The sequence below is a fragment of the Watersipora subatra genome, chromosome 3, assembly GCF_963576615.1.
Source record: "Watersipora subatra chromosome 3, tzWatSuba1.1, whole genome shotgun sequence".
NCBI classification, from domain to species: Eukaryota; Metazoa; Bryozoa; class Gymnolaemata; order Cheilostomatida; family Watersiporidae; genus Watersipora; species Watersipora subatra.
In genome coordinates, this window is record NC_088710.1 from 70,659,612 (window position 1) to 70,672,018 (window position 12,407).

General features: G+C 39.5%; 1 protein-coding gene across 3 annotated transcripts in view; it reads left to right on the forward strand.

Moving 5' to 3' along the window:
- Positions 1-214: 214 nt before the first annotated feature.
- Positions 215-12,407, forward strand: part of LOC137391929 (ovostatin-like) — a 103,836-nt gene continuing 91,643 nt past the window's right edge. For 2 of the 3 annotated variants that reach the window (XM_068078495.1, XM_068078494.1), the window contains exons 1-19: positions 215-298; positions 431-636; positions 733-948; positions 1,165-1,217; positions 1,471-1,543; positions 1,802-1,915; positions 2,107-2,191; positions 2,298-2,469; positions 2,675-2,795; positions 2,940-3,049; positions 3,153-3,326; positions 3,456-3,656; positions 3,745-3,919; positions 4,376-4,590; positions 4,721-4,914; positions 5,016-5,062; positions 6,108-6,239; positions 6,967-7,195; positions 7,632-7,860. In XM_068078495.1, coding sequence (XP_067934596.1) covers positions 237-298; positions 431-636; positions 733-948; positions 1,165-1,217; positions 1,471-1,543; positions 1,802-1,915; positions 2,107-2,191; positions 2,298-2,469; positions 2,675-2,795; positions 2,940-3,049; positions 3,153-3,326; positions 3,456-3,656; positions 3,745-3,919; positions 4,376-4,590; positions 4,721-4,914; positions 5,016-5,062; positions 6,108-6,239; positions 6,967-7,195; positions 7,632-7,860 — 2,808 coding nt within the window. In that variant the 5' untranslated portion in view covers positions 215-236. Of the gene's footprint in view, positions 299-430; positions 637-732; positions 949-1,164; positions 1,218-1,470; positions 1,544-1,801; positions 1,916-2,106; positions 2,192-2,297; positions 2,470-2,674; positions 2,796-2,939; positions 3,050-3,152; positions 3,327-3,455; positions 3,657-3,744; positions 3,920-4,375; positions 4,591-4,720; positions 4,915-5,015; positions 5,063-6,107; positions 6,240-6,966; positions 7,196-7,631; positions 7,861-7,972; positions 8,117-8,212; positions 8,376-8,497; positions 8,774-8,872; positions 9,088-9,357; positions 9,626-9,722; positions 9,953-10,203; positions 10,423-10,514; positions 10,643-10,742; positions 10,912-11,097; positions 11,201-11,394; positions 11,644-12,407 lie in introns of those variants that run through there. The other variant, XM_068078493.1, reaches the window with a different exon arrangement.

Here is a 12,407-nt window from a genome sequence, read left to right on the forward strand (position 1 = left end):
TTGTACAGTGTAGGATATATTCATTGTTGTGTAATATCTGCAGGGTGTATTCAATATTCTTGTTGCGAGATACCATAATTGAGTAAATACTATCACAAAGCTCCGCTTGCTTATAATCTGCCTTCTGATTGGTGCTGGATAGGTTACGGTTGAGAGGTTTGCTGTGCTCTATGATATATAAAGGCTGCTATGCGTCTGTAGCGTACATATTAGTAAAATAGAAGATCAGAGAAGACATGCAACTATACTTAGTTTGTGCTCTTTTAGCACTTGGGACTCCATTGGCGACGGCTACCAAGTAAGTCTACTGATTATCTTATATTTTCATCAGTGTTAACATAGCACCCTGTTTGATCGTAACTTACAGTATGTTTGTTAAAGGTTATTATATGTACCATTGCTTTAACTGCGTGATATGCTTGGTTTGCAGTGAGCCTGGTTACTTGGTCTCTGCACCAAACCGATTCATACAAAACCGGCCAGAAACTGTATGCATTGATCTCTACAATGTCGCAGATGTGACACAAATTCAGATTTCTTTACGGACTGTGTGGATAGGCAGGTCATGGCGCCCCCTTCCAGAGGGAACCCAGAATTTGACAGTTGACACGGCTACCACCACAATACAACCAGGAGGTTCGCTAACTCCTCTTTCTTATATACATGTAGTAATTTATAATTAAACCATGGTGATGAAAAATTGACCATTTTATTACCTTTAATCTTTTCTAGATAAAACTAAATGCCTATCGCTGACGCTGCCAGGGTTTGACTCGGAATCACAACCGGAGTATGTGACTCTTGAAGTTAGCGGTCGACCAGCAACAGGAAACCCAGCTGGTTATTATTTCAGTGACTCCATGAAAATTGCCATTCTTGGTAGATGGTACAACACAGAAATTACTTTTATCCAGACTGATAAACCCATATATAAGCCAGGACAACTTGGTAAGTACAGTAGAAATAACCATGGTAGTGGTAATTCTGTTGTTAATCAATGCCATACAGCTGTATACACAATTGATCTTTCATGTTTAGCTTGCTGGCCTAGTGCTTGTTTACTTTTTGTTGTTATGCATCAACAGAGTACATTTTTGTAATCTCATAGCTGCAAACAGCTAAAACTTTTGGGTTGATCTAAGAACTTCTGTGTATGTTTTGTAGTACGAATCAGAATTCTGACACTAGATACGAGGTTGAGACCCTCAAATGATATGGTAAGCAATATTTGATGGTTTTATATAAATGCTATGATGTAGTCTGTATTACTGCCATTAGTAGAAGATTCTCATGGTTGACTCCTTTTCATGTGAACCCCATTAAATAGTGATTCATTATGGCTTAGCTGATTCCTCATCTAGGCTTAGTTCTGTCAGAAGGCAATTGAGTCTTAGACCGGAGATGGCAATCTCTGGTTTGAAGCAGCTTCAGTCATTTGACATCAATAATCAATTTTCATGTCGTTACTAGATAGAGATTATTACCATTGAGACTCCGAGCAGAGTGAGAGTGGAGCAGTGGAATAATCTGACTGTCAGCAATGGTAAGGACTAGATCTTTCTACTATTTGGACTAGTTTATATAAAGTAGTTGGACTATCGATGACAAACTTTATTGATGATAACAAAACATTGAATGTACTTTTGTCAGCACCACTTACTTGTCTACCCATAGGCATACCCATAGGCATACCCATAGGTCAAGAGGAGCTTTCATATGTACGGTAGATTGTACCTCTATAGAGTCGCCTTAAATCTAACACCATGTATGAGTAGCTTATATAAATCATTTTTTATGTTAGGTATGGTACAGCTCGAGTTTCAGCTGCATGAAGAACCTGATATGGGCTACTACACCATAAAAATGAAAAGAAATGGTAAAGACAATCAGCAGAGATTTGAAGTGAAGGAATATGGTAAGACTAGTGTATACTTTTTCATCTTCATTCTTTGAGTGCTGCCAACTCGTGTGATCAAATATCAAGAACCATTGTGACTGTTAAATTCAATTTATTGTAGAAACTTAGCTGTTGCCCTCCCACTTCTCCTGTGTTGATCAGGTTGAGAAGTCACCCCTTAACCGATCTGTTTTTTCATTTTGTTGTAGTTCTTCCCAAGTATGAAGTGACAGTTGAGCCTCCCAAATATGTTACATTTCAAACAGAGAGGGTGGTAGCTAAAGTTTGTGCAAAGTAAGTTCTAGAATTTGTAAGTTCTCTGCACTTTTCATTAATTAATGTGTAAATAAAGGTTTATCTGGGCAACTTCAGCTCACTTATATATCTCAATACTTGATAGGTACACTTTCGGACAGCCTGTTCTGGGTGTCGTAGAGTCCAGTGTCTGTGTGTATGAACGACAGAGTTACTATTTCGCTCGAAGTGCGGTTAGCATAGATGGCGCACCTGGCTCAAACCCAAATACCGATGGAACAAATGAAGGCAGCTACTGCACTCTTGTTGAAGAGCCGGTACATTTGCATACTGTTTTTGTATTTTGTCTTTTATTGTTGTTAATATTCCAGTGTTTGTTTTGAGTTACAATGTTGCATGTTCTGCTCATAGTTTATGAAGTGTCTCCGTAACCATGGAATCTGATAGTCATTTTCTATGTATTTTCTCTTGCTTAGTAAATGCTACGCTATAAACCATAACAGCTAACTTTACGTGTTTCAGTTGGTTGATGGGTGCTACACAGTGAATGTGAGCCGACGAGATGTAGGATATGATAGATACAGCACATACCAATATAATGTGAGACTGGTGATAGAGGCGAGAGTGAAGGAGCAAGGCACAGGTATGACTAGTTGACATGCTAACTCTTTCTTCTCTGAACTCTCAGGACTCCGGCTCAAGCAGAGCACTGTAGATATACTAACCAATCTAACTAATTTCATTCAACTGGCAATTTCATTCAACTTATGGCATTCAACTGTTTCAGGAGACTACCTGAATGCAACAGCTCAAACACTCTACTTCCAACAGTATGATATCCAGCTGAAGCTAGAGGGACCCGATAGATTTAAACCTGGACTTCCCTACAATGCAAAAGTAAGCAGTGTTGCTATGTTACAGCTGCTAAATATAACTTAATCGTAGTAATTTTTACAGGACACTCCAAACATGTTTTCTACATAACAATTTGTTTTGGTAGCTGACAGCAAAGAAATTAGACGGAAAGCCTTCACCAGGGGAACCTGTTGATATTGTGATCAACAACTGGGGCAGCCGTGGCAGATACAGCAAGAGCTACATTGCTGACGCTAACGGAGAAGTCAAGTTTAGCATACCCCCATCTGCGCAAGATCTCTCATCTTATAGCATTCAGGTGAGATATTTTTAGCTGCGTTCTCTATAACGAATAATAAAAATGTTGATAGAATAATTTTTTTGCATCCAAGAATTTGATACAATATTTCTTTTTCTAATCATGTATCATAAGTTGTTATTTTTGTAGGCTGTAGCCACAAGGTTCAACTCCTCCTTCTGGAGTTGGAGCTCACCAAGAGCATATCTCTATGTTGAGGGCTGGTACTCTCCATCAGGGTCCTTCCTACAGATCGTACCAAATACCCAGACTTTGTCTTGTGGTTCTCAAGCCACATTCAAGATTCAATATACTACAAGTATAGCCTTGGAAACTCGACTTCAATACAAGGTAAATGTTCTTGTATAATGGGTTTGTGTATACATCTATTCATAATCTAGGATTCCTTGACTAGTAAATCTATATACTCGTACTACAGGTAGTTGGACTGACAGACATTGCTGATTATGGATCAAGTCCAATCAGTCTGACTCTAAACACAGCTGTTACCGAGCAAGATGAACAAGATGACTGGGACCACACACCAAGACCCTCATGTTATTATTACTGGTGGAGGTCTTGTGGTGTCATCATTGACTCTGTTGCCTCAGGATGTAAGTGCTTTCTCAGTTGCTATGCAAATGTTGACTTGTGCAATTCACTAGGATCGTCAAAACGTCAAAAATTAACCACTGCGTTGATTCTATTTTTTCATCCACTATTGGAACTTGTTGAAATTTCTGGAACTGTTATAAGAATCATTGTCTCAAGATTTATATATCTGGTCTGAACGAGTTCAAATATGTAATAAAATTTAGTTTCATAGGCTCGGGGAATAGGCTCAAAAAATATGCTCTGGGAGCATATTTGTAGTTGCAACATTGTAGATATGGCAACACGCTGATTGTATTTGTAGTAGTCTTCAGCTGGTTTTGACTTGCATCATTTTTATAATAAACCGGTTATTGTCTTGTATAAGAAGATCACAAATGTTTGTGGTCACCAAGCTTTAATGTGACACCACAAAACCATACACGGCAGTGATTAACTAACTTGCAATACTTCTTTAGCGCCTGGAAGAGATACAACCACCACTGTCGCTTCTCCAACCACTACACAAGGTACCCAGGTTACAGCTACACACAAAGGAACTTTCTCTGTAACTGTGCCAGTAACTGCTGCCATGTCTACTAGCGGTAAACTAGTTGTCTACTACATCAGACCTGATGGTGAAGTTGTAGCCGATGGTCTGACATTCAAAGTTGAAGAATGCACGGAGAATGAGGTGTGCAGCTCAAGAGTTTTACTATTAGACAATATTATGGCTTATTTTAATATATTATTATATATTATATTATATTACTAAGTTGTGTATCATGTTCTCATCAACTCAGGAGTCGCTTGTTATTTTACAGGCACAGATGAGATTTAGCAAAAGTGAAGCACGACCAGGAGAGCCTGTAGATCTGCTGTTCACGGCTAGTCCCAACTCTCTCTGTAGCTATGGTGTAGTAGACAAAAGTGTTTTCCTAGAAGGTGGAGACAACCAGCTGAGTTTGTCAAAGGCTCTTAATAGCATACAGAGGCTAGCACTTCAGGAATGGTCTGGGTGAGTCAATTAACCCTACAGAGTTGTTCTTGACATTCTTCGCTGCATATAATATTATATTTTCATGAACATGTATAAACCTCTGTCTGTCTCTATTGTAGAGTCTATGAAAATCAGCTTTCTCAATGTGGACCTGTTCCTACCAATGGTGAGTTGCTTTTTCCTTAGCACTTTAGGTTGCAGTCCTTTTTAACAATAGCATTTTTTCTGCCTAGAATTAGGTCTAGCCCTCTTCTCTATACTGGTCTTTTCTGACACAGCGTAGCTCACTTACATTACTAGTGTCAGGCACAATCAGTGTTGAGACCTTACCACGGTTGGATGTTGCTGTAGCCAATGCTGCCAGCTTCATTTATGGAAACTGCTGCTCTATTGCCTTATGGGATACAGACAGTTTTAGAGTTTTGTTAAATCTTTTGCATCACTCATCGCGTGTGTTCTCTGAGCTGCTGGTCTGACACAATTTCCAATGGGTGATTCTTAATTACATGCATGCCATTGTCATCACAGAAGCTGCTTCTGAGGCAAGCATTTCTTAATTTGTCTACACAATATGCTACTGTTTTAGTATATAACTCCACGAGCTTTTTGAAGCGGTGTCACTGAAATGTCATATTTGGCTTCATTGCGGAAATAACCGTCCAACATTTTTTATTTCTCATGGCCATCAGCAACAATTGATTTTCCAACAGTTTTATGTAAACTGTCGAACCTCCCAAAGCCTAGGACCTCTAGCGTACATAATAAAAGTTTTACGCTACGGTATAGCTTTTACAATATTTTTTTGTGATCGCTCTGGAGCTAAATAGGCCTTCTGCAACAGCTAACCTGTCATCCATGGCCAACTTACGGCTGAGAGAGCAAGACAGGTGGCTATTATATACTGAAGATTACTTAATTGAATTTCTCTACACAATTGGTATCCATGTATATTATTTTCATAGTAGATAAGTGAAAATGGATTTTTATTGACATATTAAAAATATATGTACGGGTTACTGTAAGCTGACTATGCAGTGGTTCATGCTACCTATACCATAATCAACTTTGCAAATAAAAAAAGCTTGGAGACACCGGCAAACATTGAAATTATAGGCCTAGCACTCAATGAGTTGATCATAACAAGATTGTTCTCTGATGGTAAACAGTACTGCATTTATAATGTTGCTCGTAGTTGTACATTAACTTTACAGCTACCCACCATTTCTACTGGTCGATGCCGTATGAAGATGCTAGTGAAGGCTTCAAAGCTGCTGGGCTTGCTACCACAACTAGTTTAAACATAAATACCAGCCCTTGCAAATTGAACAGCTACATACGTTACAGTGAGTTCCGGTCATATCTACTTATCCTTACACATTTATGTGCCCCTGTAACCTTCCTCTAATGCCTGATTTGTTGACCTTGTGTGCTATGCATATAGATCATCGCACAGGTTTCTCCATATCAACTTCGAGTGCTGTCGTGGCATCCACAGCTTCCAATGGTCAAGAGCCAGAAGCACGGTTAAGCAAAGCTGCTGATGAAAGTAACATAGTCAGTAGTGATTTGGCAGAGGATACTGATGCTGCTTCACTCGTGTCTATTAGAACTTATTTTCCAGAGTCATGGCTATGGGATGTTGTGCTAGTCAAGTGAGTTGTCATGATCAAGGATCATGACTGTAGAAAACAAACATCAAAAGCACTTGTAAAACTGTTCAATTCTTGTTGGCAATGCAGTCTCGGACTGGTCACCTTTGCAGATGTCGCCTTCAACGCAATTGATACCCAAGATGGCCAGCCTGGTGCACCTGCACCTGCAGCTGATTCATCTGGCAGTAATCAGGTAGCCAGTCGAAGTGGTGCACCAGGATCTCCAGGGAACGATGGGTCTGTCGGGGAGTCAGTTGAGATAACCCAAACTGTACGCACATACTTTCCAGAAACATGGCTGTGGGATCTAGTAGAGATAGAGTGAGTACACATGGCAACGCCATTGTGGAAAGCAAACATCACGGCAGCTTTTATGTCTCGTTAAAACTTATATTTCAATATTGGTTAATTTTTACAGACCGTAGATTTGAATCATCAAACAATCGTAGGGGAGCAGAAGCGGTTTCGGCAAAAGAAGGCGGCTTGAATGGCAACAGTAATGCTAACTCTGTCTCTGCCGATTCGAGCAGAAATTCGGGAAATGGCAATGAAAATGGAAATCAAAATGTCAATATTGAAACAGAAATTGCCCAAACTGTTCGCACGTATTTTCCTGAAACATGGCTGTGGGAGCTTGTGGAGATAGAGTGAGTACACTTCGCGAAAACCAAGCTTGTTTGGCAAAGGGTTCTTCCAATTTTCTATTTTCCAATCTTTCCCACTTGGCTGTCGCGCTGTTTTGAAATTTCTAAACACAGTTGCTCTGATGTTTGCTTTCTTAAGTCTGTCATCAATACACGTATCTCTTGTTACAATTTTTTATGTGCAATATTCAAGTCTTCTGTGTTTGTTGGAGATACTGTAAGTCTCAGGTTTGTGCTAGTCAACCGTTCACTCGACTCAAACGCAATTTATTAGAATTGGGATAGCAAATATCTGTAATAGTTTGTTGTTCCAAAATGTTTAAGTGGTTACAGTTTACCTTAATGTGTGTGTGTGCGTGCGTGCGTGTATCTGCAGTGTGGAAATTATGCAATTTCTAATGTGGTTGATCGTCATTCTGCAATGACATATTTCTCTTAGCTCGACCGGTGCTGCAACAGTTGCTTCAACTGTGCCTGACACAATAACCGAGTGGGTCGGTAATACTGTCTGCATGGATGAACAAGATGGACTAGGAGTATCTCCAGCTGCGTCTCTCATCGCTTTTCAGCCATTCTTCGTTTCCATGAACTTACCGTACTCAGTAATCAGAAGAGAGAAGATGCCGATTGCTGTCACAGTATCCAATTACCTCTCCCAGTGTTTAGCTGTAAGTACATGTATCTGTCTTTAAAGGAAGATTATAAGGATTTAATGCCAACATACATGTATGGCTAAATATTAAAGACGACAGAAGTCCATCTATAAATACTATTCTGCAGGTATCACTGAGTGTCAATGAATCCCCAGAGTATGACATCCAAATGAAGTCTTCAGCGGTGAAGTGTGTCTGTGCCCAGGACACAGCCACTAAGAACTTTGTTCTGGTTATGAATGAAATTGGAGATGTCAATGTCTCAATTACAGTAAGTTGAAAGCTTCCCAGTCTTTTTTGCGCTAGAAGACTTAAAAGCACCATGGACAAACGACTCTTAGTTACCATTAAATCTCTTTTTTTCTAGGCTGAAGTGGTGAACAATCCATCTGTCTGTCCTCCTGGATCTGAGATGGCGTCTCTAGCTGGAATGAGTGACACAGTGATTCGCCCTGTTATTGTTGAGCCAGAAGGTACTCCAAGAGAGTACACTGTCAGTGACTTTGTCTGCATGACTGATCCCAACTCGGGTGAGTCCACTAAAAGATTTCTTATGGATACGCAACTGTGAAAATCTGGATAGCTTCTGAGATAACCTGAAATTATTGCCTCGTGCTAGGGTTAAGTATCAACAACCTTTTGGATGTTTCAGCAACACCATCAGGAACTGCTGTTGAAACCTACAGCCTGCCACTGCCAGACCCAGCTGAGCTTATAGCAGGCTCCGAACGGGCTTATGTCAAGGTTGTCGGTGATGTGATGGGTCCTGCCATGTCAAATATTGGAAGCCTTCTGAGGATGCCCTATGGCTGTGCAGAGCAAACTATGGTTTCATTTGCACCAAATATATTTGCACTCAAATACTTGGAAGCTGTTAACAAGGACAGTCCTGCAATTAGAAAAAGAGCAATTCAATATATGAAATCAGGTCAGTTTCTTACTGAGCATTATAGATCTTCTTGATGTCAATATTCAAACCTTCAGAGTGTGTCGATTTGACTCTATGCATAACTTTATGATATTTTAGGTTACCAGAGAGAATTGACCTATGCTCATGCTGATCAATCCTACAGTTCCTTTGGCATGTCTAAGCCTGACACTTCTGGTAGTATGTGGTTGACAGCATTTGTAGTCAAGTGTTTTGGACTAGCGGAGCCATACATATACATTGATAAAACCATTCAGTCAAAAAGTATCGACTTCTTTATTCGAAACCAGGACAGAGATGGCTGCTACCCTCAGGTTGGTGACAATGAAATATCTAAGCTTAATAGCTTATCCTGTCTTGATTTTCTAATAGTGTTTTCTTTTTTATTATTTCGAGCAAACATTTTGTGACTGATACTTTTGGTTTTAGTAAATCCTTTGGGCCTTGTTGATTTGAATATTGATCTTGCAGTTGTTGTGTTTCTCGTTGCTGTTCCACAAGCCCTTTGCTTGTAATTCACTACTAGCTGATTTCTTACTCGTCATTCACTTCCAGCTAACTTATAACCATCTTTCCATTCTTAGATTGGTACAACGCACAACAAGTACATGCAGGGAGGATTTGGCTCAACCAACAATGGCACAAACAAAGCTGCCATGACCGCATACGTGGCTATTGCAATGATGGAGGCTGGTGTAGAATTAAGCAATCCTTCTCTTGGACTAGCCTTCCAGTGTATTGATCGACAAGTGTATGAAGACGGTTACACTACCTCTTTAGTAGCCTATGCATATTCTCTCTTTAACAAGGCTGATGACCGAGCCTTCAGGAAGCTGCTATCAATGGCCAAAGGTAAAATCCCAGCATTTTTGCTATAGTCTGTCTTCTCATGGAGCTCATAGCTTCTTAATAAATCGGAAGATCGTTTAAATCGGTGCAATTTTTGTAGTTAATGGTACAATGACCATGTGGAAGGCAAATGAGAATGAGCCAGAACCCCCAAGGATCCACTGGTGGTACTACAGACCTGCTTCTGCTGATACGGAGACAACAGCTTACGCCCTCCTCACAATACTCAACATGAGGAACAGCGTCAATGAAAAGATACAGGAAGGTCTACCTGTAGTTAGATGGTTGTCTACACAAAGAAATCCATGGGGCGGTTTCGGTTCAACTCAGGTAGTTTTACACAGCTCATTACGTTTGCCATACTTTTAAACTAATTGATCATCATTATTCCTTCTGAAAGAACATTTCAATTGTGTTCTGGGAGATCTAGTACTTTCCACCTCATGTTTTATGGTTTGTTGCCACGGTATCTAGATATAGTTGCTATTAGAATTCGGGGTTCCTTATTCCCGAGTGCTTATGTTTGGTTAACCTAATAAACCTACACAACTAAGTGCCACTCTCGCTGCTCCTATTTTTAGGACACGGTTATAGGACTCCAAGCTCTGGCTGAATATGCAGCTCTCATATACATTGATGGAATTTCAGCATCTATCAGAATCACTGAGAAAAATACCAACACTCACGTTGCATCTTTTCAACTCAACAATGACAACAGTTTTGTGGAGTTTACAGAGCGTCTCCCTAGAGTTGCTGACCTCAGGCTGACTGCCAGTGGCAAAGGGTGTTTCCTCATGCAGGTAACTTTTACTCTTTAGCACCGCAGGCTTATCTAATTTTCATCAAGCAAATATACATGACGATGGATATATGTATTTTGTGTGCATTGCAGACTAATGTTCGGTATAATATCAATGACCCAGATAGACTTCAACAGGCCTTCACCACAACAGCCAGAGTTTACAGGAAACGTGGTTCCAAAGAAGTTTGTAAAAACCGACAGCTACGAATTTGCACCAGGTAAGCACTCTCTGTTCTAATTCATCTTACCATGGATTACTAGGCGTAATATTTAACTAATCATTGAAGAGCTATGAAAACTGTCTTTATAAAACTTCAGGTATACTGGTGAAGGAGGTGTGAGTAACATGGCCATTGTTCAAGCCAAGATGGTGTCAGGTTGGGCTGCTGATAAGGCTGCTTTGAAGGACCTTATGAAGGATGAAAGTGTTGATCTTCAGAGATATGAAGTAGATCGAGATGGCACTGTACAGCTCTACTTCAACTCTGTAAGTGTTAATAAAAATCGATGTTTTTTTAGACAATTAATTTAGGTTTACACTTTGGTAACTGCAGCCATTTTCATGAGTGGTAGATCAGACCCTGCATAGTGCTTGCATATTTTTGTTTGCATATTTAGTCATTTTTATGCATGTACATGGTTATATAACAGACTTCACCTCTATATTTCTTAGCTGGATAGAAACCAGAAGTGCTTCACTATAAACATACAGCAGGTCTTTGATGTAAAGGATGCTAAACCAGCAGTGGTCACCACCTATGACTACTATAAAACAGGTGAGATACTGTGGGATGTCTCTAGTTATATAGCATGCTTGCCATTTGTCACTCATTAAAGCTAGGTTGACATTCCTAAGTTTGGGACAAATTACACAAGACTTCTACTTATAGTGAACGTTTACTTCACATATTAACTCTGGTCAGGATTATCCAATATCATATACTATCTGTTTCATGTGTGTACTTTGTAGAACTTCGACAAGAAACGGAGTACAGAATTTACAGATGCACTTCAAGAGTTCGTCCAAGCACAGTTCGACCGATTATATTTTTTTAGTGGCCTAAGCAGCTGCAAACCTATCACTGCATTCATTTTTCTCGCTTAGCATATTTATGTCTAAGTCTTGTATTCTGTCATAATGAAGAAAATCTTACGTTATTTTAGTCATGTTTTTACTATTTGATATAAATCTCTTACAATAAACAACTGCATGTGAACATCTTCTTCTTTACATGTGAACTTCTACATACTGGCATTGCATGCAAATACTGCCTGCTCCATCATCTGCAGCCTGCCTATATTCCAACAGCGTGAGATTAATTCAAGATTTGAGCTCTTTCTTTGAAACCACATTGGAAGTAAAACAGCAGACGATGATTTTGTTTGCCATAAATACATCAACCGGAATCAGTGTTTGTTAAACCTAAAGTAATAAGATTGTTAAACGTAGACTCTACTTCATAGTGTTATCTTTAAGCACTGTTTACTCCTTATTTACCTGATTCACTTTGGTTGTGAATTAATACAGCAGCATGAACCATGGACAAGTCTAAAAGGTAGCAAACAGAAATAATAAAAGGTTTAGAATGTTTTGCGTATCTGATGAGTACTGATGAATTTTGGTAACGGAATGTTAGGTTATGGTAGTGACTAGCGGTAAACCCGGCATTGCTTCAATTTTTTCCATTTTCAAATGGATAGCCCCCAGGTTGGTGTTTAAAAGGCTGCTTTTCAGGAACCAGGAGTTTCAAAACCAAAAGTTTTTATAGATCTGGTAGAAGTCATGGAGCATATGTGTAATGATTGGATGAACTCGGCCAAAAATGTGGAAACGCAGCATTTATGCAGACGGACAGAAGCACAAAGTGAGATTTATAAATATAGAAGCTCGTATACATGTATCTCAATAAGGCGATATACATGCACTCAATGCCATGACGACTGAGCAGAGTAGATTGAACATGCAAATTAACATTTTATCCA